The sequence below is a fragment of the Epinephelus fuscoguttatus genome, linkage group LG11, assembly GCF_011397635.1.
Source record: "Epinephelus fuscoguttatus linkage group LG11, E.fuscoguttatus.final_Chr_v1".
Lineage (NCBI taxonomy): Eukaryota > Metazoa > Chordata > Actinopteri > Perciformes > Serranidae > Epinephelus > Epinephelus fuscoguttatus.
The window spans coordinates 972,039-999,742 of NC_064762.1; the positions used below are offsets into that span (position 1 = coordinate 972,039).

A 27,704-nucleotide genomic window follows, 5' to 3' on the forward strand; every position below is an offset into this window, starting at 1 on the left:
TGCACCTCCAGCTGATAACATGATGTCATTGTAAAGTCATCATGACGTCGGCCCTGACAGGGTCTATCAGGGGTTGCGTTAACCGGATATTCTTGGTCATTGACTGGTTGCAATTACCACCCCTGCCCACTTGGTGGCAGAGTGCACAGTCAGTGGTTTAAGTGGCTGCTGTTTTCACACTGCAGAGAAAAAGTCATTCATCTGCCTCATGTAGCGTTGTTGACATAACGCCCTAGACACACAGGACGTAGAACCAAAGCGCAGCGCCCAGCCGCGGAGGCAGTTTTCAGTCAGCGCCCATGTTAACCTATCTGACTGTCCACACAGGCCGCTGAGCAGAGCGGAGCGCCCGTGGGGGCAGCACTTCAGTTTGGCATCTGGTCTATTTTTCACGGGAGCTGCGAGCACTTCTGTCAAGCTGGATAGAGCAGATCGTACCAAACAGGAAGTCGGACACAGAAAAGATGAGAGAATCCGGCCAATTTTCAAAATAAAGTAACAACAGCACGCACTGAGGAACGTGAGGAGAAAATAGGCTACTGTGTTTATAATTTAAAATAACACAACAGTGCATAACCGAACACATTTTCAGTACCCTCATCACTTCATTACAATTTTAATTTTGTGTCACCGAGCCTACAGGCATATGTTCATCTTTTCGTTCATGTCCTTATTAATGCACACTTTATAACTTGCTTGTTGGATTTATTAAGATCAAACGAATGAAAACTAAATGTCTTTGAATATCTTTATTATCATTTAAAAACGAAAATTAAAATGACCGGTAAAAATAGATTATGACCAGATTTTTATGACCCTGTCGGTCAAAATGACTGGCAACGAAAAAGTCTAGTGCAACATCTGGGGTTTACTTCAGGTGCTCCGGTTTTGTCAAAGAGAAATAAAAACACAGAGTTTGTCTTCAGATATATTTTTAATTTCTTCTCATATTTTAATTTTAGACTGAAACTGAGTTTTTGCTTGTAGTGAAACTCTGACAAACACTGAATTTACAATATGAATATTACGAATAAAACCTGTTTTGATAAAGATTAAAGTTCCTCCTCTTCCTCTTCCCTTGTTGTGTTTCAGTGTCACCCTCTGCTGTTCCAGATGTGAGGTTTGAAGATCTGTTGCTCCTGATGTTCTTCGTCCATTTATTGTGAAGGATTTATTCACTTCCTGTTGGCCTGATGTGTCGAGTGTGGAAGGGAATAGAAACCCTTTATTGTTACATAATGTACAGCGACATTAAAACTGCTTCACCTTCAGGTGCACGATGTTCAGACGTCTTCAGCAGCTCTGTAAACAAACATTGAATTGCAAACAGCTGCATTATATTTATATATACTAGTCCATAGCCACTAGGGTGACCATATTTTGATTTCCAAAAAAGAGGACACTCGGCCGGCCACGACATAGCCTACTTAAATGATACTCACAGCTTACTCAAAGATGCCTTATCATTTTAATATATTTAAAATTTATATGTATGGATAGAAAATTTAGTTATATTACAAAATAATATCTCTCAAAGACAGAAATTCAGATAGGCCCCAATAGACAGGGGACACATACACACACTAGAGTGTGGCGATCCGAGCCCGACAGGTCCCAACAGTAGGCCTACCCGACAGGTCGGGCCGGGTTCAGTCAAAAGTGTATAAATTGTATTCGGGCTCGGGTCGGATTCGGTCAGCTTTCAGTGAAAATGTAGTGTAAAAATAAATAAAATCCTATTGTCTGTCCTGTTTATTGCTTGGGCACTGTTATTTACGTGACAACACCTGAACATAACACACACACAGACACACACTGGCTGTTTGTTTCTACCTCTCCCCTCGCTGGAAGTCTCGGACCTCCAGCCGCCCGCCTCCGCCTTGATTAAACGCTGAAAATGAAATAAAAGAGGGAGACAGGTTTTTCCTATTTTATCTTATTTTGTTTTATTTCTCCCTCTCCTCTCGCTGGAAGCCTCGGACCTCCCGCCTCCCGCTCCCGTCTCAAACACGGAGGTCTCCCTCTCCGCAGCTGAGCACCCACGGTGCACACCCGGCCTGTTAAATAGCCTGTAACCACTGTGTGACACAAACTCAGTGCTTTGGTCATTAAATAATGTCGGGCTCAGTTCGGGTTCGGACAGAAATATGCTGCCGTGCCGCACTCTAACACACACACACACACACACACACACACACACGGAAAACCGGACATTATGATCAGTTTATAAAAACCCCCCAGAAGCCCCGGACGGGATGTGAAAAGTGGACATGTCCGGGCAAAAGAGGACGTTTGGTCAGCCTAATAGCCACTGGTAGCTGTGTCACCTTCTACCTATGCCAGTCCTCAATGCCTATGTGCAGTTTCACATAGATTGACCACGTCAGTGAGTAGAAAAACGTGGGACAGACAGAATGACTGACTGACAGAATGACACACTGACAGTTTCCGTGATTATGTACAGCATACCATACCATGACTTAGTCATACCAAACATTAGAAACAACACCAACATTGGTCCACAGGGGGAGCCACAGCGATCAGTCGCATTTTAGCCATTTTGAAGCATTTTTCTGTTGTTATAGCGCCACCCAGTTGCCAATTAGAGTTAAATTTCTCCAGTCACCTTGAGGCGTCCTGTTCTACATATCTACCAAGTTTAGTAAAAATCCATATGGCGGTTAGGCCTAGATAAGAAATGAGCTCTCTAGCGCCCCCATTTTGTTTGATGGGCTCAATAATGGAGGGGTCCCCTCAGATTATGTGTGGTCATATGCCTACAAAGTTGCGTGGTGATGGGTGAAACCCTTGAGATGTTCTACACCTTTATGTGATGAGCCACGCCCTCCGCAATATTCATTGCCTTATAGAAGCTCAGTTTTAGGAAGTTTTCCAACTTTTGCCAAGAGGGACCTTTAGATATTGCTCCCTAGATTATGTTCACCCAGTTTCATGCAGATCGCTCAAACTTCCTAGGAAGAGATCCATTTGAAGTGTTTTTCAAAAAATTCAAAATGGTGGAAAATCTATATAAGCGGAAGTTATGGGTTCTTGAGGCAAATGTGTTCCTCCTGAGGAGAGGCATCTCTGTGCAAAGTTTCATGTCTCTACCACATACGGGGCATGAGATATGTCCATTCAAAGTTTGACATTTCAATGGGTTGCTATAGCGCCCCCCTTTGGCCAATTGATGTAATATTGCTTCATTGGCATCCTCCCATGACCCTCTACCACTGTGCCAAATTTCACATGGATTGACCAAGTCAGTGAGGAGAAAAACCTGGAACACACACACACACACACACAGACATTATATAGTCAGATATGTTCATGAACATAGTGAACAACCCAGGAACCTGTGACTGAACCCTCTGAGTGTCGCTCAGTTTAAGTTCTGAAATTTTCATAAGTTTTACTGCTGAATGATTTGACCTCCCCGAGCACTACTGGAGGAAGAGGAGGAGGAGGAGGACTGAAGAGTTGTCATCAGAGCTCGCCTCCGCTGAACATGTTGGAGCTGGTCGATGTCAGCTGGGACTGTGTGTTGTGTTAAACTTACCACTGGAATATAACGAGTCTTCATCACTGACCTCTGTGACGTCTTGATGGTTGGAATTATGTTTGAATGAATTATTACTGACAGGTTTTCAATCATCAGAGATTTGAATATTCATGTCTGCTGCCCCACTGAGCTGCTGGCTGGACTGGTGAGACTGGTGAGACTGGTTGGACTGGTGTCTGTACGCTGACTGAAGGTCAGAGGTCTTTGATGTCTTTAAATGTGCTTCATGAATAAATCCGATTGAATCACGTCTGCATCATTGATCTTCTTATTGATCATCTTCACTGTTAATTAGCAGTGAGATCAGTTCATGTCTGAACAACAGCGTCTCTTCATTTAATACAGTTTCTCTTTATTCAAATACAAACACGCTCTCCTCACAAAAACACGTCAAATGGAAACTGTTGAATCTCTCACTAATCATCATCATTATCATCATCATTTGTAAATGACTGAGTCAACTCTTCATTGTCTTTTAACCGTCTCAACATATTTGAGTGGACTCTGCACTCGTCTCTGGAGCTGTGTCACCGGACGAGGAACAAAAAAAATAACGTCTTCAAATAACGTGAGAGGAGTCAGTGATACGACTTTATTTGTCCCTTGATCTCAGTTACTGTAGTTTCAGTTACTGTGCATCCCTCTGCTGACCACTGCTGGAATGTAACTAAGTACTTTTACTCAAGTGCTGTCCTGAAGTACAAATATGAGGTACTTTTACTTTACATGAGTATTTGAATCTAATGCAACGTCTTACTTCTCCCCACTAAACCTCAGCAGGAGATATTTCCCCCTTTACTCCACTACAGTTATTTTGCTTTTGTACACAGACATTATGAAAATAAACTGCAGCTGAAACGATTAGTCGATTAATTTAAAAAAATTAATTAGCAACTACTCTGATAATCGTTAAAGTCATTTTTCATACAAAAATATTTCATGGTTACATCTTGTCAAAGATGACGACGGTTTGTTTTCCTTTTAATTCCTTGAATTTATTCAATTGATTCAGAGTTTTCTGCATGGAGTACTTTTACTTCTAATACTTAAAAACTTCTTACTGATGGTACTTACATTGTTTTGCCAAAATAACATTTTCAGTGCAGGACTGTTACCAGTGACAGAGTATTATTACAGTGTGGTGTCAGTACTTCCTCCTCTGCTGCTGCTGCTGACACATTTACAGCTTCACAGATGTTTTATCGTGTCTGTTTATTCACCTGTAACAGCAGTACTGATCTCACCACCGCTGAACTTCTTCTTCTTCCAGACTTTTTGGTTTCATTTCTCTAATCCTTGGAAATGTGTATATCTGTATTTGCACACAGCACCACACCTGCCCTTATTTAGGAGACGTTTGTCAATCCAGTCTGACGCTCTACACTAGCATGAGAGGCCTGTTGTGTGAAGAAATGGAGCGTTTTATTCTACATGAATTAACAGTGAAGTTCATAACACGTTCACTCCACTTGGTGCTCTGAGAATGTGGTGCTCTGAATAACGAATTGGTGCATTCCAACAGTGCTCTGAATTTACAGTCCAGTGTTTCTGAACACACCCACAGTGTTTAGGGGGCGTTACCTGCTGACCAATGATCATTCAGCACAGCTGGAACAGAGCAGGTCTGGATGGTCGAGAACGTTTAGAGTTCACTTTTATTTTTTTTTTTCTCTTAACAGAAATTTCAGGGACCATTGATGTTGTTTAGTTTTCAGCCTGATCCTGAAACACACCTGATCACTGAACCTGCGGCTCTGACTGAGACTTCAGTTTGACCTCAGTGAACTGGACTCTGTCTCTGGTCTTTATTTTGGGTTCAGGCCTGTGGTGTTTCTGAGGCGTCACACTTGTCGTGTTTCTGTGGCGGGGGGAGGGGGAGGAGGAGCTCCCTGTGAGGCTGGAGGAGAACCAGCAGGTGTTTGTTGTGTCCGCGGTCGTGCCAACAGACGTCCAGCAGCGGGTAGACTTTCCCCTGGACCTCCAGCCTGAAGCTGTAGATGAAGCCCAGCTCGTCCAGACTGTCGCTGTTATAGAAGGTCAGAGCTCTGCCCTCGTAGTCCAGGAACACGCCCACTCTGCAGGGTGGAGATGACAACGGCAGCACCACCCTGGGCGTAGCGAAGGCCTCATAAACCCCATCCTTCAGTCCAATCAGCCACACCCCGTTCTCTGGACTCTTCCCCAGCTTGGCCTTACGATTCGTCGTTCCTTTGATCAAACCCAGACGCCACTTCGGTTTGTTCCCGACCTCCACCTGGACGGAAACAGGAAGCACAACACCGTATAACTCTGCTGTAAACACACAACAAACAGGTGTCTCAGTGATGATGTCACAGCGGTGTTTACCTCCCAGTAGTGTTTCCCAGAGGAGAAGCCGCGGTTGGCGAGGACGCAGTAACTGTAACTGAACCTCTCTGGATTATCAGGAAGCCTCCGCAGCAGAGCGCCACAGCCCACCACCGTGTCCCCGTGATGGAGCTCCAACATCGGGTGAGCCGTCTGAGGGTCCAGCTTCAGAGGCTCCAGGGCTGGACCAAGAAGGAGGAGAAGAACAGGTAAACAAACAGACAGACAGGTGTACAGGTGTACAGACAGACAGGTGTACAGGTGTACAGACAGGTGTACAGACAGGTGTACAGACAGGTGTACAGACAGACAGGCGTACAGGTGTACAGACAGGTGTACAGACAGGTGTACAGGTGTACAGACAGGTGTACAGGTGTACAGGTGTACAGACAGACAGGTGTACAGGTGTACAGACAGGTGTACAGACAGACAGGTGTACAGGTGTACAGACAGATGTACAGGTGTACAGGTGTACAGACAGACAGGTGTACAGACAGGTGTACAGACAGACAGGTGTACAGGTGTACAGACAGACAGACAGGTGTACAGGTGTACAGACAGACAGAAAGGTGTACAGACAGGTGTACAGACAGACAGGTGTACAGGTGTACAGACAGACAGAAAGGTGTACAGACAGGTGTACAGACAGAAAGGTGTACAGACAGGTGTACAGACAGACAGGTGTACAGGTGTACAGACAGGTGTACAGGTGTACAGGTGTACAGACAGACAGGTGTACAGGTGTACAGACAGGTGTACAGACAGGTGTACAGACAGAAAGGTGTACAGACAGGTGTACAGACAGAAAGGTGTACAGACAGGTGTACAGACAGACAGGTGTACAGACAGTTGTACAGACAGACAGGTGTACAGACAGGTGTACAGACAGAAAGGTGTACAGACAGGTGTACAGACAGTTGTACAGACAGACAGACAGGTGTTGAGACAGACAGGTGTACAGACAGACAGACAGGTGTTGAGACAGACAGGTGTACAGGTGTACAGACAGGTCTACAGACAGACAGGTGTACAGGTGTACAGACAGACATGTGTACAGACAGACAGGTGTACAGGTGTACAGACAGGTCTACAGACAGACAGGTGTACAGACAGGTGTACAGACAGACAGGTGTACAGACAGACAGGTGTACAGACAGGTCTACAGACAGACAGATGTACAGACAGGTGTACAGACAGACAGGTGTACAGACAGACAGGTGTACAGACAGACAGGTGTACCTGGCAGGATCTTCCTCTGCAGTCTCTTCCACACGGTGAGTTTAATGTCGTTGTGGTTAAATCCAGTTTTAAAGTTCAGAGAGCTGAAGATTCTCTCCTCCTTCTGCTGGAGCTCCTGAATCTGTCTGAACCTGAGGAGGAGGAGGATGAGGAAGAGGATGAGGAGGAGGAGGAGGGGAGACAGTATGAGAGAAAGAATTAAATATTTATCACTAACTGATCACTAATCAAGTTCATTAACAACATTTGTTTGTTTGTTACCTCGGCGCGATCGATCCGTACTTCTGTAAATAGAAACAGAGAGAGACATCTGAGAGCCGATCAATAATCGATCAGGTCTGTCGATCAGTTTTTATTCAGAATCAAACACTGATTGATTTTGTCTTTAATAACAGACGACAGTATGGTGACATCATTGATGATATTGATCAGAATCAGACATGTGATCGGTACCATGATGAAGTCCAGGTGTCCCTCGTTGCTCAGGTCCTGCAGGGTGGTCTGGGCCTCCTGCAGCCGGTTCAGGTTCAGGTTTAACTGGTCCGTCTGGGTCTGCAGGGACGAGATGAGGACAGCGGCCGACGTCTCCACCTGCTGCATAAACCCCGCCTCCTCCACCTCCAGGCAGCGCCGCAGCTCGCCAAACTCCTTCCTCACCACCCACTTCAACACGTCGGACTCGTTCTGATTGGACAGAGAATAGCAGGTCACTGAGGTCATCGTGATGTCATCCATCAGACGTTGTGATTGGTCAGTCAGGGTACACCTGAGCGTTCAATCTAAACTTCAATCCTGTTGAACGTGTTTCCACAAACCGCTGTGACAGTTTGAAACAGAGCGAAATTATGTGAAGCGTGAAACACTCTGAAACGTTGTGACACGGGAACATTCTCAGACGTGAAATGTTGTGAAACAGTGAAGAGTTCGAAACAGATTCGGGGGTCTGTGTTCGATCGACTGGGTGACATCACACCCTCCTCACTCACTGATTGGTCAGCTGTGTGGTGGTGAGAAGTGGGCGGGGTTTGAACTTTTCTCTCAGCTCCTTTTTTTTCTGTCACACGTCAACAGCCTAGGTTGAACCTGTGAACGTCTCCCAGAGTGAGGAGAACCAAACTGTGTTCAGGAAACAGAAACATGGCGAGGAACGACACATCACCAACATGCAGACGTTACTCACAGTGATCCTGGACTTGTTGTACGCCATTTTACAGATCTGATCCTCCACTTTACGTTTCTGATGCTGGAACTCTGTGATGAGACAGGAAATGTCCTCCTGACGGACACACACGGAAAATAAATTCATTAGTTATTAAAGCAGAATCATTGATTCAACAGGTCAGACAGAGTCGTCCTGTAACTTCCTCTGAGTTCTCACAGCCGCCGTTTGCTTCAGCTGACTATAGGTGCGCTCCACGATGACGACCACCCAGAGTCAAACAGGAAGTAAACACCAAACTAGAGCAGGTGCTGTGAAACAATGTGACCTTGTTGTTGTTGAAAGACGGCGTGGAACATTAAAGACATTTAATCTCTGTGTGTTGATATGATGTCAGCTAATGGACGCTTATCAGCACTGAGTCAACAAACTGTTCTCACCTGTCAGCCAATCAGCACATCTGTCTGACAGCAAACATTACAATGTTTGTATCTGAGTGGCGGTGCTCTGAATAACAATTTAGGAAGGAACAACTTAGCGTTTGTTAATTCATGTAGAAATATAACGTTCTGTTACTCTGAGCTCTCATTTTAGTGGAGAACATCCGATTGACTGATGATGAACACAAACATCGCTCCATGTTTTATTGATACACTTTGTGAGAGATGACAATCACATATCAGTCCTCTTTAGAAATGTAAACCATCTTTGACTCGACGGAGCTCACGGTGCTGTTTTATTTACAAACCTTCATGCGGCTGTAGACGGAGCTCACAGGTGTGATTTTGTGTCCACGGTGCGCGCCGATGCTTCCACAGAGGCCGCAGATCACCATCCGTTCGTCCTCGCAATAAAGGCTCAGCGGGTTGTGATGCTGAGGACACGACTCCGGCTGAGCGCCACCTGAAACACTCACTTCCTGTCAGAGTGAAGGAAAACTGTGTCAATAAAAACTTGAAAAAACTTTTAAATAAAGGTTTCTACTGAAAACACAAATTAAAATTTTCAGTGGATGTTTGTCTCGTTAAAGCTCGGAGACAACGACCTATCATGAGATCTCGCCAGGTGAGCTGATCACAGGTGTCGTTACCTGCAGAGCCTCAATGATTCGAGCCAGGCTGACGTTGGGGGGAGGACTGTCTCCGTCCACAGCACAGCGACACACGGGACACTGCAACTGTCCCAGCAAGTCCATCGTCATGGATCGCACACAACACCTGGACAGGAAGTTCAGGACAGGTGAGGTCAGGTGGAGCAGAGGTGGGACAGGTGTGTCCTGTCCGTCCAACGTACCTGCAGTAGGAGTGTCCACACTGTAACATGAGTGGTTCGGTGAAGACGTCCAGACAGACGGGACACCTGAGCTGATCCTCCAGACTCTGACGACGCTCCATGTCCTCACTGAGCCCCAACACCAGGACCACAGAGACCAGGACCAGCAGGACCAGGACCACAGAGACCAGGACCACAGAGACCAGGACCAGCAGGACCAGGACCACAGAGACCAGGACCACAGAGACCAGGACCAGCAGGACCAGGACCAGCAGGACCAGGACCACAGAGACCAGGACCAGCAGGACCAGTACCAGCAGGACCAGGACCACAGAGACCAGGACCAGCAGGACCAGGACCACAGAGACCAGGACCACAGAGACCAGGACCACAGAGACCAGGACCAGCAGGACCAGGACCACAGAGACCAGGACCACAGAGACCAGGACCAGCTTGACCACAAAAGCAAAAACAAACAATGAAACAAACCCAGACTCTCAGGGACCAGGTTCAGGTGACTTCCCTCGGTGTTGCCGGTCTGTGTTCCTGCAGCAGAGCGACTGTTTATAGACTGAGGGTGTTTTTCTTTTTCCTCCGATGTCATTGGCTAAACAAACAGAGTGGGCGGAGCCACAAGTTGACTCCTTTATGTATAAAATGTTTTCTGAAATGATTAAAAACTAACTATTGTTTAAAAACTATAAATCGTCCTCTGACTGTGGAAAAGACATGAAGATATTTTTATTATTAACAATAGTACTGTAGTTAATGATTATTATGGGATTGTGTGAACAGCTCTGTTTGTTTGTGATAATCTGATTTTATCTGAAAGACACACACCTGAGAGTCACCTTCAACACGTCTCCATGGAAACAGAGACAAACACAGGTGAGAGTTTCCCTCATGCTCTGTGAAACAGGACGAAACCAGTCAGGACCTGTTCCCTTCCTACAGTTTTTTGATTTGGTAATTCAATCCGTTTTATTTCCAGATGCTTAGAAAGTGAAACGCTACCAAACAGGTCAGGTGTGGATCGGTGATCCACACCTGACCTCCACACTGCACCTGTCAACACCTCCGAGAGAAAAATGTACCTCACAGTTTGCGTGCAACGTGTTCCTGGTGTCTCTGGAGGCAACAGGACAGCACTGTGACCTTCACCTTTATAACATTATTATTAACAGTTAATTAACGAGCTGCTGGATGAATGATTTCCTACCTGGAGGCTCAGTTAAAGATCAGACAGTGACAAACGTCTCTACCTGACCTGTGACCTGCTCCTCTGATGCCTCACTGTGCTCACAGCAACATGAACCTGTAGTCATGCTGTTTGAACACCAGATGGCGCCGGAGGATCGGCCCTGTTAATGACGTCATCCATGGGTGTCAGGTGACAAAACAAGGGGGAGACTGTACTTCCTGGAGCTCCGGGACCGACAGAGCAGACTGACGAGCCGACAGCAGAGTTTTGATTTGAAAGAATCAGCGCGGAGGAAGGTAAGAGCTGATAAAGACACCAGCTAACTGGTTAGCATGCTGCTAACAGGCTGCTAACACGATGCTAACAGGCTGCTAACACGATGCTAATTGTCTGTGTGTAAATACACAGAGAGCAAGATGGAGGTCGGCAGGAACATCACACAGTCTGACATTCATCTGACTCACCGTTAAACTGGCTGAAAGATGAATGGAGTCTGGTTCAGAGAGGCTGTAGAGTTCAGACTCAGGTACTGAGCTCCAGTCACTTTGAATATGGTCAACAAATAAAACTACAGATCAGCAGGTTTAAAACTGGCTGAAAGATGAATGGAGTCTGGTTAGAGTGGACAGAGACACATGTCCCGTCCTGAGAGGTGTTAGAGTGGACAGAGACACATGTCCAGTCCTGAGAGGTGTTAGAGTGGACAGAGACACATGTCCCGTCCTGAGAGATGTTAGAGTGGACAGAGACACATGTCCAGTCCTGAGAGGTGTTAGAGTGGACAGAGACACATGTCCCGTCCTGAGAGGTGTTAGAGTGGACAGAGACTCTCACACGTCCCGTCCTGAGAGGTGTTAGAGTGGACAGAGACACATGTCCCGTCCTGAGAGGTGTTAGAGTGGACAGAGACACATGTCCCGTCCCGAGAGGTGTTAGAGTGGACAGAGACACATGTCCAGTCCTGAGAGGTGTTAGAGTGGACAGAGACACATGTCCAGTCCTGAGAGGTGGACGGACACAGAGGACTTAAATTGGCAGAAATGCAGCTGGAGTTTGGCACAGAGAGGTGTTACTGCTTGATTATTGATTTCTTCCTTTTCAGTATTGATGAAATGTTGATGATTTGGTCAGACATGATTGATTATCTTTTTCTGAAGTGTATGGTGATGTATTGATTATTGAGTTACAGTAAAAACGATGATTAATTGATCCATATTTTGATAACTATTGATAGTGGTTGTTCCCTGACAGTGTAGAGGGTGATGTGTTGATCCCTGAGACCCTGTGTCCTCATATGATGACATCACATTTTGGGTTTGTTGCTCCTTAGACTTCATTCTGCTGAACTTTGACCTGTTGTCCTCGCTCGTGGACGCTTCTTTGTGCCATCTGGTGGTAGTGAGACCACAATTCACTAATCCATGTGAAAACAAGATGGCAGCCGTCTCTGCCGAGTCAGTCTGCAGCCGAGGACAAACCCTGATCACATGTTACTGTGGAAACTTGTTTATTTGTGATTAATGTTTTCTGTTTGATACAGCAACAAATTTGACCAATGTAAGCAACAGTCACAAACTGAGACGCTGTTAATTATAAAGTGCTCGTCTGAGGACGTCAGGACTTTGCTGTCGTCTTTTTCAGTCTCATCAGGTCCTGTTGATGCCAGTAGCTGGGACAAGTTCAAAATAAATACCAAACAAACGTTCAGGTCTCAGGAGGATATCGATTATGGATTGTTTTTCTTTCATAGTATGGAGGATGATATATTGATCTGTACTGATTATATTGATATATATTGATTATTGATTGTTTCCCCTCACAGTATGGAGGATGATGAACTTCCGTCAGCGGATGGGATGGGTGGGCGTGGCTCTCTACCTGCTGCTCAGCGTCATGGCAGTGTACTATGTATTTGAGGTTCACAGTTTCAGTCTGGAGCACGTGCAGAGAGGCGTGGTCGACCCGTCGGCTCCACCCCTCGCTGTCAGCTGGTCTCAGAGCGTCAGCGCTCGTCTGCCGCCACTTCCTGTCTGGATATGGGCATCAGTCTTCCTGCTGCCGTACCTGCAGCTCTTCCTCTTCCTGTTCTCCTGTACAAGAGCCGACCCTCGAGCAGTTGGATACTGCGTCCTTCCTGTCTGCCTCGCCTTGCTCTGCAGCCGCCACGCCACCCGCAAACCGGCCAATCAGAGGGGTCAGCTGCTCATCGACACGTAGAGAGGAGGACAACCAATCAGAGAGGCCAGCAGCTCATTGACACTGAGAGGAGGCAACCAATCAGAGAGGCCCGTCCCTCTGACAACAAACTGAACTGTTTGTGTTGTTTGTGATGTCACTTCCTGTGTGCCTTTAAACAGATTAACAAACTGTCCTGTGACATTTGAACCCTTCGCCCTGTCTGCCAGGAGCTAACGCTAGGACTGCCCTGAATATTGTCTATCAGAACAAATAGTACTGCCCTGAGTGTCGCCTGTCAGGCAGCTGTCAGTTTATTATCGTAACTCCACAGATGCTGTGCTGTGATTGGCTGGAGGATGTTTAGTATGCGCCTGTCTGTGGTCACTTCAGCCCATAGTTACCTGAAGCATCAGTGCTGTTGCTATGGTTACATGCAGTCAAGAATTTAGAATGGAACTTTAACTACTGACCTGACAGCTGCCGGCCAATCACAAGATGAGTCACATGACACACGCTGGTAACCGTCATAACTTTATTACAACATCAATGAAATGAAAAAAAAAAACATACTGCAAAGTTTTTATAAAGATTTGTAATTTGTTTTACTAAGAAAAAAAAACTGTATTTATCATCAGTGACTTCAGGAACAGACGCAGGAGGCAGAAATACAGAGTGACACACAGTGAGCGGCCGCTGGGCTCAGGGGGCGGACTGAGAATTAAACTGACAGAAAAATGAATGGAGTGTGGCACAGAGAGGCTGCAGAGCTCAGCTGCAGCGAACTGAGGTCAAATCAGTTTTGATGTTGTTCATGTTTAAGTTATAAAAAACTACAAACCAACAGGTGTAAAACTGACAGAGGAGGAGGAGGAGGAGTGTGGCACAGAGAGGATGAAGATGAAGCCAGGTCAGTGTTCAGTGTTACAGCAGGGTCACAGATACAGAGTGTTTGGTGGAGCCACAGTGACTCTCATACTGGTCTAATGTCGTGTTTATGGTGCAGAGATAAATGAACACAGAGGACTTTAATCTGGAGTCTGGCACACACGCTGACGTACTGGGTGATTATTGATTTGATTTTCAGTATTGACAAAATATCAATCATGTAATCGTCACTATTGATTGATTTTCCTTACCGTCTGGGGGATCTATAGATTATTGATCATAGTGATTACTGGTTGATTTGTTTTCTTTTGGTATAGATGATGTATGGATGATGTATTAATCACATATTAATTATTGATTGATTGAGCATAAACGATCTGTCAGCAGTGCGACATGAGAACGATCCACTCGACAGTCTGAGACACGAGAGACTAAAATAATGAAACATCTGAACATGAACGTCAAGAATGTTTAATTAAAGGAATATCTCTGATCATCTGTGTGTGTGTGTGTGTGTGTGTGTGTGTGTTTTCACTGTCTGACCCCTCACTCGTCTCCTGCCAACGTCTGTCAATAAGAATTTAGTGAAACCATTGACACCTTATTGATTTCATCTGTTCAACATTCTGGATTTGAATTACAGCGTGTGTATAACAGCACGTACATGTGAGCAAAATATGTGTTTCACAATAATATATTAACATAATATTATGATGACATCATAATGATGTTGGTGTTTATGTTGCTGTTAAATTGATCCCCTCACCTGTCCTCACCTGACCTCACCTGACCTCACCTGCAGGGTGACCATGACTGGGCAGACATGAGCTCAGTGTTCGGACATGTTAAAATATTGGATGACCCGCGATCAATAACTGATTGATGACTGATTGATGGAGTAGAGAAAAAGGGAGACATTTTATTTTTTGTCTTTTCACCTGAGTGTAAACATGGAGTCAAACACACCTGGATCATGTGACTGATCAGCTCACATCATCGTCTTTGCTTCAAACAGGAAAAAAACAAAACATCATCCTGTCACACAGTCTCCACGCGTCCCCAGCTGTTTCAAGTGTCCTCAGGTGTTGCAGGTGTCCCTGTGTGTCATGCGTGTCCTCGTTTGTCCACAGGTGTTTCAGGTCTTGAATCTTTTGGCTGGAGGTTGTGGTTGAGAGTTTTGGGGCTCCTCTGGCTCCTCGTCTCCTTCATCACTGTCCTCGTCCTCTTCCTCACCTGCAACAGGTAAAGCATGCATCAGAAAAACTACTGTTGTGTCACAGAGCTGACAGGTAACATCCTGGTTGTTTACCTCTGACAGGTAACATCCTGGTTGTTTACCTCTGACAGGTAACAGCCTGTATTCCACTGTAATGTTAGCGGTTAGCAGAGAGCTAGCTCACCTTCTGCGCAGTCTCCGCCGGATTTTTCCCGCTCCACCAGCTCGCTGAGGAGTCGCGACACGTTCGTGTTCAGCTCTTGAATCCCGTTAATCAGAGAATGGAGATTGTTTTCCACCTTGACGCTGATTTTCTCTCTCTGTCCGTCTCTGAACCTCAGCTCTGCTAACACAGCCACGTCCGCCATCTTTACTACAAGCCCCTCCTGTTGTCGTCATCAAGAATGGTCTGATGCGTTCATTTCCCTTCGTAAATTGAACACTCCAAGGGTTTATTCGGAAACCACAGTGGTCCAGTAGCAGAGGACCCTCCATCTTTAATACGTTTCTCTCTCTGTGGGAACACAGAGTGTGTTTTTAACAAACATGAAATAAAACAGAAATCTAATCTGTGATCAATGACGTTAATCATTTCACAGTGAGGTGGGTTTTACACGTGATTTCCGTGGGACACCTGAACGTACCACAGAACCAGTGCAGTACGCGTCACATTAAAGTTTATTTCCAACATTAAAGTTAATTTCTCAGCACACGGAGACACAGCTGGTTCTTCGATTGACTGATTTTATAATTTCATTAAGTATTTATTTCTGTTTTTAAACTCGGTGACCTCTGACCCCAGATTAATGCCGCCAAATACGATCTGCGGAAATGAAGCGGAAGTTGTCATCAGAACAAGCAGCAGCGAGCGGTTTGATAACAAAGATCCGATAAGCTGAACATCAGGCGCAGCTGATTATTGGCTGTTATTGATCGGGTTATTGGCTCGTGCACAGCCGGGTCAGACGGTGTAAACAGGTCCTGTTCGGTAAGTCTGTGTTTTATTACGCAGCTAACAAAATTAGCATCACTGCGGAGGAGATGCACGTTCACAAATGACGCTAGCTGATGCTAACTAATGCTAACTGAAGCTTGATTTAAAACCTGTTTATCGATTGTTTTCCGATCAGTTGGCAGCTGATCAGACTGATCAATGATCCGAGTAAAACTGTTTGATAATCATGTCATGTCAATCAACTCATCACGTCTCTTCAGAGACAAGCAGAGACAGGCAGTAGCATCAGGCTCATATCACAGTAACAGACTGTTTTTGTTGTGTTTATTGATCAGAACATCGATCAGTAAACAGTTGTTGACAGATGTGACAGCAGCTGGTTTCTGTTGGTCTCTATGGTAACAGACGTAGTGTTGCAGAGCGGCTGATGATGTCAGAGGAACAGACGGTGTCTCTGGTCGATGTTCTGGAGGAGGATGAGGAGCTGGAGGAAGAAGCTTCAGCCGTGTTGGCAGGAAGTGACTCTGATCACTGCTCATATCCTCAGGTGAGTGATCACGTGTACCTGCCTAACGTCACACTCTCAGGTACAGTCAGGGCTGCTGAACACTTCTTCTTCTGAATACTACTGAATAATATATGTCGTGGTCGTCATGTGACATCGGCTCAGATTGTGAGTGATAATGAGTGTCATGCAGTAATCCATCCATTTATCTCGCGTAGCGTGTCATAGTAAACGACAACCGACGCCACGTCTGGCTCGCCTCAACGTCCCAAAAGAAAGTCTGTGTTTGATTTTTCTTTTTGTCTTCCACGACTTCTCTCCTTCACCTCTTACAGTGTCAGCTGAGAGAATCCTTCATCTTCTACAGAGGCTTTTATTGCAAAACATTTGCAGGAACTTCCTGTGGAGGGTTCTGTGACTCATAATTTGCATGCAGGACTTCAAATGTAGCTCCGCCCATCTGGTGACACTTACTACATTACTACAACATCGGTTCAGCTGGAACATGAACAGACACAGTGACTGAAATAATAATAATAAAGTTTGGACAAAATAACCTGATGACATCACACGCGTCGTAAAAGACGACCAGTGATGATGGTCGTGGACCAACTCGTAGTGCGTCATGTCTGTCGGCCAAGTCACGGCATGATTTTATGACTCCACAGTCGTCTAATGTGACATAGTGAACATCGGACCGGACGAAACTGTGATGTAGTCTGAACCCGGCGTTTGATCAGCTGAGAGCCAGCTGTTTCCCATCATGCCTTGGGTCTTGCAGTTGATGGAGAGCAGCTGCAGCTCCTGGTTTTAAAAACTGCAGCTGCCATGATGTCACAAAGTCATCATTGTCCACTTCTGCGTGACGTCAGAGTGAGTCAGGACACAGATCTCACCAGCATGCATTGTGTGATGATCAGTGGTGGTCAGTGTGTCATCTAGAACACGCCTGTAAACACAGTGCGGCCTCCACTTGATGTGTCATGAGCAGGTGTTGTGTAGCGCCACATAGTGGACACAGGAAGTGATATTTGATTCTTTTGTATGATGTCCAACATTCATGAAAATGCATAAACTCCATGGAATGTATTGCTGCATTGATGACTCGTGTAGCGCCACCTACAGGTAACAGGATGTGAGGTCAACATGAAATTGAAATAGGGTCCAACTTGTGTGCACATTGTGCGATGGTCATGTGTGTGTTGTGTGTGTTTCAGGGTTATGTGAAGCGTCAGGCTCTGTACGCCTGCAGCACCTGCACACCAAAGGGAGGAGAGGCAGCCGGAGTCTGTTTGGCCTGTTCGTACAAGTGTCATGAAGGTCACGACCTCTTTGAACTCTACACCAAGAGGTCGGTGCTCTTTTAAATGAATCACATTTATGTATCGTCGGTTCTAATCTGACGACTTCCTGCTGTGAGTCAACATGTGTTTTCATGTAAACAATGATGTGAAGACTTTGTAACGTGTGGATAGACTTATAGTTTTATTTGACACAGACGCTGATGGATTCATGCAGTCACTGACTCTTCTTCTCTGGTTTCTGTAGGAACTTCCGCTGTGACTGTGGAAACAGGAAGTTCAACGAGCTGCAGTGTAAACTCCACCCTGTGAGTTCACAATAGATCAGACACAATAATGTCAATGATGTCTGTACCAAACACTTCATATACTAAGAGCCCTAGTGCGTTCACACTACATAGTGCAGGAAAATGCAGTGTACTGCTGACGCACTCAAAGTTGAGTGTGGATGTGGCGGCTGTTGTCACTTGTGGTACGTGCAGAACAGTGGTGCGCGATCTGAGATACGTGGACACACCTGATGAAATGTGAGTGTATCAACACCATCTGAGGATGAATCTATAACTTTATATTACAAAGCAGCAACACTGGTGAAAAACCATGGTGGCAATCAGCAATTACAAATTCATAAAGGGCAGAGCAATAACGATTTGTGCAACCATCACCAATCTTGTTGGATGAGGAGTACACCTAATGGCTGACGGCGCCCCAGACTAACGTCCAAGAACACAAAATTGAAACCACAAAATATCTCCATACTGCTCGTCCATAATGATCCAAGTGTCCTGAAGCCCCGACATAAAAAGTTGTTTGGAAAAACGTCATATGAACTCTGTTTTTAGCCTCACTGTAGCCTGTAGCTCTGACTGCTTCTCTGTGCTCCGCGCTCATGTGTGCGCGCTTGTGTGAGATCAGTGAAAGCATGAGCTTTCATGCTCACCCGTGTTTACATCACGTGACACGTGCACCGCAGGGGGAGACAGCAGTAACCACAGAGCTAAAAGATCATTTGCACTACGGTCTTTTAGCAAAGGACAGCCCAACATGTCTGAAGACTTTGAAACTGAGGAGGAACAGCATTTCTTTGTTGAGCCGTATTTGTTTGAGCCCGAGTATACGGACGGAACTCAGGCTACTGAACGAAGCAGCCGCCGCAGCTCATGAGCCTAACCCTCAGCCAGCCGCAGAATACCGGAGTCGAGCACTGGAAACCTGCTGGTGTAGTTGTTTCAAATGCAAAGCAATGCCAGCGGATGAGGAAAGTCTTTGCTGCTCAGACTGGGAATTGGTGATGCCTGCACTTGAGAATCTGGACATCAGTACTGATGAGACTGCTGCTCTTCAGAGACCGTGCATCACCGATCACCCTGAGCGCGCACACGTGAACGCGGAGCGCAGAGAAGCAGTCAGAGCTACAGGCTACAATGAGGCTAAAAACAGAGTTCATATGATGTTTTTCCAAACAACTTTTTATGTCGGGGCTTCAGGACACTTGGATCACTACGGACGAGCAGTATGGAGATACTCTGTGGATTCAATTTTGTGTTCTTGGACGTTAGTCTGGGGCGCCGTCTGCCATTAGGTGTGCTAGCCGCTCCCCCCTTGGATCTCTGCAAGTGATGTGAGGACTCTAAAACTTCACCTGAGCCTCCCTCGGCATATGGGTGAGTAGATAATGGCTGAGTTTTCATTTTTGGGTGCACTATCCCTTTAAGCTGCACTGGGGGACTCCACAGTATCTGACTGGTGATGGAGGACATGGGCGGGGCCTGAAAAAAACGTCTGGGCCTGTCTGATAATGGTTTGCTCAAAGATAGACCCGAGTGTGGCGTGCTGCATGACTCCTGTGATGTTCACAGCTCTCTGGGCCCTCAGTCATACACTGAGGTCACCAAACCAGGCTGAGATGCCCGACCGCAGGATGCTGTCAACTGCGGCGCAGTAGAAGAGGAGCAGCACTTCCTGACTGACTCCAAAGACTCTCAGCCTGTGGAGGGAGTGCCGACGTTGTTGGGGGGCAAATGTGGTGACTTTGAGTGTGCGGTTACTGCAGTGCTGCAGACATGATGATGGTGGGACACGTCTGTGATTGGTCGAACTCCTCCTTCAGACAGAAATAAACAAGCTGAAGTGACGTCAGCGGTGTGAAGCCAAAAAATCCTGCTCGCTGCGGCCAACAGGAGCTGCTTCCTGCTGCTGGCTGAAGGCGCCTGAACCCTCAGACTGATGCTTGTTATAGTCACATGTCATTAATGCCTCTGTGCCGCTGATGGCCGCAGGCGTTATGTTGTTGGGTTGTCCATCTGTCTCATTGGCCCAATTCCAAACCGATCCCTTACAGACTCACTGACTTAGAGGCGCGTTCATGTGAAGTGCGTGAGTGTGTGAGGGCTGTCCCACTGTCAAATCGTCGAGTCAGTGAGTGAGCCCTTTATGCCCCCTTACCGTAGGTCAGCATCGATGCGGACTTACGGTAAGGAAATTACCCACAGTTCATAGCGTTGTGACGTCAAATACAGGGGTTGCCCTCGGAACACCGGAAGTGTTGTAAAAAAAAACCGAAAACACGGTTGGCAGATATGCAAACGGTAACGTTATGGAAGGAGAGCGAAAAAACAGATAGATAAACAATGAAACATTACATTAACAAGGATTTAAGATGGTACATAAACACACATGAAGTCATATCTATCTATCTATCTATAGATGTATATTCTTTGTGTGTGGAATATATGCTGACAATAACCGATAAATGATCACGCCCAGAGCCGCCAGTGTCAACAACATTTTGTAGAGAGGAGGATAAGTGCTGTCCCATTCCTATTTGTAGCATCCGGAGCCCTTTCAGACTCTCACACTCAATCACTTAGAGCTGACGTCAGTTAAGTCAGTGAGGGTTCAGGGCTCGAGTCTTTAGGGGCCGGATTGGAATTGGGCCATTCTCATGAACACCAAAAACGCTTTATATCTCAAGATGGCTGTCAGGGAGCGTCCTCAGATTTGGCACAAACACCGACTTGGACTTAACCATAAACTGATTAGAATTTTGTGGTCAAAGGTCAGTGTGACCTCAAAAAATGTTTTGTTCATAACTGAAGAATTCATACACTAACTCTGACCGAACTTGTCTAACAGGATAAAATAATGAAGGTCAAAGGTCAGCTTTACTGTGACATCATCATGTTTTAACGTCATATCTCAGGAACAGAAGAGGAGGCATTTGGTCAGATACTGAATTGGTGACTGTAATCTACATGAGCACTGATGATGATGATGATGATGATGATTATGATTATGATGGTCACATTAAAAGTCAAACAGGTGGTTCCCACAGTGCATGTTCAGGTCACTGTGAGGACACCGTAGACTTACACAGTGTGTGTGTGTGTGTGTGTGTGTGTGTGTGGGTGGCAGGAGAAGGAGGAGGTCAACAGTCTGAACAAATACAGTCATAACTTCTTTGGAGTTTACTGTACCTGCAACCGGCCGTACCCAGACCCAGACGACCAGGTGAGACACATACCTGCCCCTCACCTGTTCACCAGGTGAGCTTTGGTTCCTTTCTTAAACCTGCGTCTCTCTGTGATTGGCTGGTTTTGTCTCCAGGTGGAGGACGAGATGATTCAGTGTGTGGTGTGTGAGGACTGGCTTCATGGCAGGGTGAGTACCTGACACACCTGTCAGCTGTGATGTCACAGTCCTTAGTCTGATGGTCACTTACGGTCACTGAGCTCACCTGGTTGTGTGTGTGCAGCACCTGGGCTGTGTGGTTCCAGACTGTGTGGAGCTGCAGGAGATGATCTGTGAATCCTGTATGAACAAAAACCCTCTGCTCTGGACCTACGCTGCCCACCTGTCAGGTAAACACACTGCTCACCTGTCAGGTAAACACACTGGGTCTCATTTATGAAACGTGAGCAGAAGGAATTTGTGTGTAAACTGTTCGCAGACAGAAATTTATGTGCACGTCCGCATTCATCAATATTTTAGTAGCTCCGATCTTTTCGTAGCTACTAACAAAATCTACTCCTGCTCCTGACCACTCGTAGTGCTTGTGTAAATTTAGTAAAGCACGTAACTATTGCTTGTCACTATTGGAAATTACAATTTTAACTCATATTGCGCTCTGTTATGTACACAATACACAATGCCTTTGAAACACGTAATCTAAACATGACAAAATATTAAAAATATAACACATTTAGTTACATTAGTTGGCAATTAGCAGGTTTAAGATCCAGATTAGGTTCATGATTGTGAATTATCTATGTAAATCGACTCAGTAGATGACACGTTCTTTCTACATGTTGAATGATGATAATAAAAATATCCGTAAGGACAGCTGGATCACAGCCTCTTCGGCCTCGGTGCCTGGGTTCAGCAGGAGCAGCAGGAGCAGCAGGAGCAGCAGGTGGTGGAGCCACGAAGGAGCACGCGCCAGCTGAAAGAATTATTTGAGACAACACGGTTTTGTTTGTTTGTTTTTGTGGCTTTTTGATCATTTTAATGGATAGATCTGATTTGAAAATGTTTAATTTACGTTGTATAAAACAGAGCTTTAGGCTATTAAGATGCAAATAATTTGAAGACGATGCATACAAACTGTTAGGCTATATGTTATCGTATCATTTGTTAAAATAAATGTTAAATAGCTCTACATTCCGACGGCCATCACTGATTTAGAGTTTATCCATTACACACAAAACATCTCTGGTTTCCCGTTCCCACTTCATTCAAAACCCCACAAATGAATCTAATGTTTGTTTGGTGACCGCTGTATTTTTGTGTGTGTGTGCTTATGTGTTTCTTTGTCTCCAGTTTCATATCAAACCATTTACGCTTCACCTCTGACATGGTTCTTTGTACTACGGAGACAACATTAACAGCATCTGTTACCTCCCTCCAGGCCTTCGCTCTGCCTGTCCCTGTCACACCACTACTAACTGAAGAAAATAAAAAAAGTCCACTTCACCCAAAATTATTTCGATCTCCGCTTCAGAAAAATTCTTTTTTCTTTCTCTCTCTTTCTTTGTTTGCGCCATGACTGACAGGTCGACAGGATGCACCTACACCTCCTTATATGGTGGTCATTGGCTATTCATGGGCGGGGATTTATGCTAATTGCTGATTACCGGGAGCGCGCTGTCACTTTACGATGGATTGACATTCATGAACATACACACGTGTTTACGATCAAATCTGAGTTTCCCGCAGCGTTCCTGAATCCGGAGTAGGTTTTTAGTAGAGTAGGCTTTTATGTGCAAATCTACACACAGGTTTACTCACTTTTCATGAATGAGACACAATGTTGTTACACTTTCTGTATCTGTGAAGTACTTCCTGTTTGTGTGATGTACTTCCTGTTCAGTTCCAGGTGCAGCACAAGTGAAGGAGGAGTCAGGAGCTGATGAGTCAAACACAGACCTTCCGAAAAAAGAAGAGAAGGTGAGTGGATCACACTCGTTAACTCATTAAGTTTGTTACCATGGTAACGGCAGGTTATGACATAATCAATGAACATATAACTGGAGTGAGGTGATGATGTCATCCCTTACAGCTGTAGTTGTTTATTGTGATTAAGGTGATTGATTAATAATTCATAATCTGTCAGGGTGATGATGTCATCGAACCCAGCTGTAAGAGGAGCCGTGAGGAGGCGGAGCCAAGCTGCAGACTGAAGCAGCTGCAGGCGACTGGTCAGAAAAGAGTCCAATCAGGAGCCGTGTTCTGGCCGTCAGTGTGGCGCTCCAAACTCTGCTCCTGCAGCACCTGCAAGGTAAAACTCACAGAGGGACTGATGATGTAACTGTCAGGTCATGAGTCGGCCCGCAGGCCACCAGTTGATGATCGCTGCTTTAAACAGCTCATGACTCTGTGTGTCTCAGGAGTGTCTGTCTAAAGCTGGCCTGTCCTTCCTGTTGGATGAGTCGGACACCGTCCTCGCCTACGAGAACGAAGGAAAGAACAACGAACAGAGACAGCAAGGACACGACCCTCTGATGTCGGCTCTTGACAACCTGAACCGAGTGCAGCAGCTGGAGATCATCCACGGTACTACACACAAAACTACAAATAACTCATGTAAAACTACAAGTCCCACAGCTCCACCAGTGTCTGTCGGCCATGTTTGTCTGATGTCCATTTGTGTCTTTCAGGGTACAACGACATGAAGAGTGAACTGAAGGACTTCCTGCAGAGGTTCGCAGCAGAAGGAAAGGTGAGTTAAGACTGAAGGTTGTAGCGACCACTCAGAATGGCATCACTACTCCATTCAGAAGGTTCATTCATTCATGTTTCACACAGACCACACCCTCAATCAATCAATCATCCAATCAGGAATAACCCGCCAACACTGACACCACAGACACAGAAGTTTAGATAAACCAGTGAATGAGAGAGAGACGGCCAGTGTGTATGTGAGAGAAGCGTCATCGTACCCTCGGTCCCGATCACGTGTCTGCGTTGTTGTACCTGCGAGTGGGGAGCGGTGGCCTGGAGTCTGTGTCAGACGGAGCTGGTGGATTACTTTTCCAAGCCGGATTTTGACCTTCATCTGACCTTTGACCTGCTGAAGCTTAAAGTTTGAGTACAAACATACAAACGTCAGTCTGCAGTGGTGCTCTAGTTCTTCGGTTTAGAGGGTGTGTGTGATGTGCTGCTGTAGACTGTGTGTTACCCAGTTAGCTGCTAACCAGAGTCCATAGCTGCGTTCTTTAGCTCAGGCGACTGTGCTACGGTGTTAGCTGCTAACCAGAGTCTCACTTTGCAGCAGCTTGTTCTTAGGGCCCGTCCCAATACCCCCCTTGGCAAGAGGTAGTGGACAAGGGCCAAGGGGTAGTGGACAAGGGCCAAGGGCCAAGGGGTAGTGGACAAGGGCTAAGGGCTAAGGGGTAGTGGACAAGGGCTAAGGGCCAAGGGGTAGTGGACAAGGGCCAAGGGGTAGTGGACAAGGGCCAAGAGGTAGTGGACAAGGGCCAAGGGCTAAGGGGTAGTGGACAAGGGCCAAGGGGTAGTGGACAAGGGCTAAGGGGTAGTGGACAAGGGCCAAGGGCTAAGGGGTAGTGGACAAGGGCTAAGGGGTAGTGGACAAGGGCTAAGGGGTAGTGGACAAGGGCTAAGGGCCAAGGGGTAGTGGACAAGGGCCAAGGGGTAGTGGACAAGGGCCAAGAGGTAGTGGACAAGGGCCAAGGGCTAAGGGGTAGTGGACAAGGGCTAAGGGCCAAGGGGTAGTGGACAAGGGCCAAGGGCCAAGGGGTAGTGGACAAGGGCCAAGAGGTAGTGGACAAGGGCCAAGGGCTAAGGGGTAGTGGACAAGGGCTAAGGGCCAAGGGGTAGTGGACAAGGGCCAAGGGCTAAGGGGTAGTGGACAAGGGCCAAGGGGTAGTGGACAAGGGCCAAGAGGTAGTGGACAAGGGCCAAGGGCTAAGGGGTAGTGGACAAGGGCCAAGGGGTAGTGGACAAGGGCTAAGGGGTAGTGGACAAGGGCCAAGGGGTAGTGGACAAGGGCTAAGGGCCAAGGGGTAGTGGACAAGGGCTAAGGGCCAAGGGGTAGTGGACAAGGGCCAAGGGGTAGTGGACAAGGGCTAAGGGCCAAGGGGTAGTGGACAAGGGCCAAGGGGTAGTGGACAAGGGCCAAGGGCTAAGGGGTAGTGGACAAGGGCCAAGGGGTAGTGGACAAGGGCCAAGGGCCAAGGGGTAGTGGACAAGGGCCAAGGGGTAGTGGACAAGGGCCAAGGGCCAAGGGGTAGTGGACAAGGGCTAAGGGCCAAGGGGTAGTGGACAAGGGCCAAGGGGTAGTGGACAAGGGCCAAGGGGTAGTGGACAAGGGCTAAGGGGTAGTGGACAAGGGCCAAGGGGTAGTGGACAAGGGCTAAGGGCCAAGGGGTAGTGGACAAGGGCCAAGGGGTAGTGGACAAGGGCTAAGGGCCAAGGGGTAGTGGACAAGGGCTAAGGGGTAGTGGACAAGGGCTAAGGGCCAAGGGGTAGTGGACAAGGGCCAAGGGGTAGTGGACAAGGGCCAAGGGCCAAGGGGTAGTGGACAAGGGCCAAGGGGTAGTGGACAAGGGCTAAGGGGTAGTGGACAAGGGCTAAGGGGTAGTGGACAAGGGCCAAGGGCCAAGGGGTAGTGGACAAGGGCCAAGGGGTAGTGGACAAGGGCCAAGGGGTAGTGGACAAGGGCCAAGGGGTAGTGGACAAGGGCTAAGGGGTAGTGGACAAGGGGGGATATTGGAATTGGGCCTTAGTCTCAGCTCTTACAGAGGACACGCCCCCAGCGTCTCAGATCCGATAATACTTTGTCATAATTTTGAATTTTTTTCTTTTATATTTGGAGATGTTTTTCATGATTTAAATGAGTCTGTGTGGTTAATGACACATTTCTCTGTGATGACAAACTGATCACACATTTTTATTTTCAAACCACCCTGTCTGTCCTCTGCTGATGTCATGTGACTGGTCTTCTGACAGGTGGTGACTCCTGACGACATCCGTCAGTTCTTCGAGCAGCAGCAGAGTCGTAAGAGACGGCGAGACGATGCCGGGCGCTTCTACTGCACCTGATGACCTTTGACCTTCAACAATCCTGAAATGACCTTTGACCTTTCTTCACCTCCTGACTGCGATTGTCCTCCATCTTTTATCTTCCTCCTCTTCGGGATTTTAGTTTTTATCTGCAGTTTATTTTGAAGCTTTTGGACTTCCTGTTTTAATGTCGTCTGTTTCAGAGGTGAGAGGTCACTGACATCAGTGTCCGTCTGTGTCGTCTTTGTGTTTCCTTTTTAATGAAAACTAATAAAACTCAATCGGCTGAACAACAACATGGAGTCGCTCATGTTTCAAATCAACAGCTTAAAAACTTTCTGCAGTGTTTTCCTTCTAATATAAAACATCCTGACTGCAGTCAGATATCAGAGTCTGAACTGAAGCTGCATCACTGTGGAAAAAAAAGATGTCTTTAACATAAAGTTTATGAACTATAGTTAAACTTTATAATGAAGTGTAAAACTCCTCTCCAATAATGTTTTCCATTGTCAGTCTTGGCCACGTCCAGTAGAGCCATGTCACGTCCATTTGTGTTTCCATTTTCAGTTTAGATGCGTTGGAGACAGACCGTCCAAAAGCTAGGCCGCCCACCCTCATGCGGGTAGGGACTGCAGCCAAACCAAACCAAACCTCACCAGCCCATGACTGTGGGAAATGGGTGTAAGACAGACCCAGAGTAAACTGGAAGCTGTTCTTGGTCCGTCTTTAGTACACATACATGTGTGGTCTCATCTGACAGGTGACTCCCTGAAGTTTTTCCTCCCACAGTCAGTCACTGTCAGAACTTCTGTCACTGATGTTTACAACTTTCAACACACTGAAATAATTTTTTTTATCTTGGCCTGAAAAATTTCTTGAAAAAAGCTGCTGCAGATGACTGGAACTGGGAGAACTGGGAGGTATCAGCTGGAAAACACAGCGGGACCACATGATGAAGCCTCAGAGTCACAGAGTCAAAAGTCACAGTAGAAAACAACATCAGAGATTTCACACTTTTTTTTTTTTGTTGTTGAGACGCTTTTCATAAAAAGGATAAAACATGAACCGAACTTATTACGAGTTAAAAAAAAAATCAAAGATAGAAATGTGTTTAGGAGCTCACTGAGTATTAAAACCACACTGGAAAACCTACATTTATTAAAAAAACAAAACAAAAAACTTTTTTCCCGTTAAGACAACAGAGGAGCCGTTTGTTAATCATCTCTGAACATGTCTCAGTCTGTGGGGACAGGAAGGAGTTAAAAACTCTGGAGCTCCGCAGTGTCAGTATCATGCACAGTGAAGTGGAGCTCCAGTCCCAGCTGGACGAGGACATCTAACTGGCCTACTGTCCTTGTCCCAGTA

At 46.3% G+C, this 27,704-nt stretch overlaps 4 protein-coding genes across 5 annotated transcripts; 3 read left to right on the forward strand and 1 right to left on the reverse strand.

The window, feature by feature from the left end:
• Window positions 1-3,959: 3,959 nt before the first annotated feature.
• LOC125896859 (E3 ubiquitin-protein ligase TRIM50-like) lies at window positions 3,960-9,865 on the reverse strand. Its single transcript, XM_049589759.1, has 9 exons — window positions 9,600-9,865; window positions 9,397-9,523; window positions 9,055-9,225; window positions 8,328-8,423; window positions 7,601-7,831; window positions 7,409-7,431; window positions 7,148-7,278; window positions 5,909-6,090; window positions 3,960-5,816 (listed from the first exon to the last, which is right to left on the reverse strand). Exons 1-9 carry the CDS (start codon window positions 9,698-9,700, stop codon window positions 5,379-5,381), a joined length of 1,500 nt encoding a protein of 499 aa, XP_049445716.1. The 5' UTR covers window positions 9,701-9,865; the 3' UTR covers window positions 3,960-5,378.
• Window positions 9,718-10,121, forward strand: LOC125897550 (basic proline-rich protein-like; the record flags this gene model as incomplete). Its single annotated transcript, XM_049590955.1, has 1 exon — window positions 9,718-10,121. A coding segment is annotated over one exon (318 nt), but the record flags the coding sequence as incomplete, so codon positions are not given.
• An 806-nt stretch (window positions 10,122-10,927) lies between these two features.
• tmem251 (transmembrane protein 251) lies at window positions 10,928-13,606 on the forward strand. The gene is made up of 2 exons (XM_049589762.1): window positions 10,928-11,075; window positions 12,602-13,606. The coding sequence occupies exon 2, from the start codon at window positions 12,610-12,612 to the stop codon at window positions 12,994-12,996; it is 387 nt and encodes a 128-aa protein (XP_049445719.1). The 5' UTR covers window positions 10,928-11,075; window positions 12,602-12,609; the 3' UTR covers window positions 12,997-13,606.
• A 2,280-nt stretch (window positions 13,607-15,886) lies between these two features.
• ubr7 (ubiquitin protein ligase E3 component n-recognin 7) lies at window positions 15,887-26,635 on the forward strand. 2 transcript variants are annotated; one of them, XM_049589760.1, is made up of 12 exons: window positions 15,887-16,046; window positions 16,419-16,560; window positions 17,736-17,869; window positions 18,067-18,127; window positions 21,234-21,329; window positions 21,426-21,479; window positions 21,574-21,679; window positions 23,188-23,264; window positions 23,431-23,595; window positions 23,705-23,870; window positions 23,975-24,036; window positions 26,286-26,635. In XM_049589760.1, exons 2-12 carry the CDS (start codon window positions 16,441-16,443, stop codon window positions 26,376-26,378), a joined length of 1,134 nt encoding a protein of 377 aa, XP_049445717.1. In that variant the 5' UTR covers window positions 15,887-16,046; window positions 16,419-16,440; the 3' UTR covers window positions 26,379-26,635. The 2 variants fall into 2 exon arrangements, with proteins under 2 accessions (XP_049445717.1, XP_049445718.1); XM_049589761.1 differs by having other exon boundaries at window positions 23,194-23,264.
• Window positions 26,636-27,704: the final 1,069 nt, after the last annotated feature.

Bases quoted from the DNA above. Each gene is read 5' to 3' on its own strand.
- LOC125896859 (XM_049589759.1), bottom strand. From the start codon at position 9,700: ATGGAGCGTCGTCAGAGTCTGGAGGATCAGCTCAGGTGTCCCGTCTGT. The intron at 7,432-7,600 runs GTACCGATCACA...TTCTATTTACAG, and splicing joins GACACCTGGACTTCATCATG to AAGTACGGATCGATCGCGCC. The intron at 7,279-7,408 runs GTAACAAACAAA...CCTCCTCCTCAG, and splicing joins TACGGATCGATCGCGCCGAG to GTTCAGACAGATTCAGGAGC.
- tmem251 (XM_049589762.1), top strand. From the start codon at position 12,610: ATGATGAACTTCCGTCAGCGGATGGGATGGGTGGGCGTGGCTCTCTAC.
- ubr7 (XM_049589760.1), top strand. From the start codon at position 16,441: ATGATGTCAGAGGAACAGACGGTGTCTCTGGTCGATGTTCTGGAGGAG. The intron at 17,870-18,066 runs GTCGGTGCTCTT...TGGTTTCTGTAG, and splicing joins TTTGAACTCTACACCAAGAG to GAACTTCCGCTGTGACTGTG. The intron at 18,128-21,233 runs GTGAGTTCACAA...TGTGGGTGGCAG, and splicing joins TGCAGTGTAAACTCCACCCT to GAGAAGGAGGAGGTCAACAG.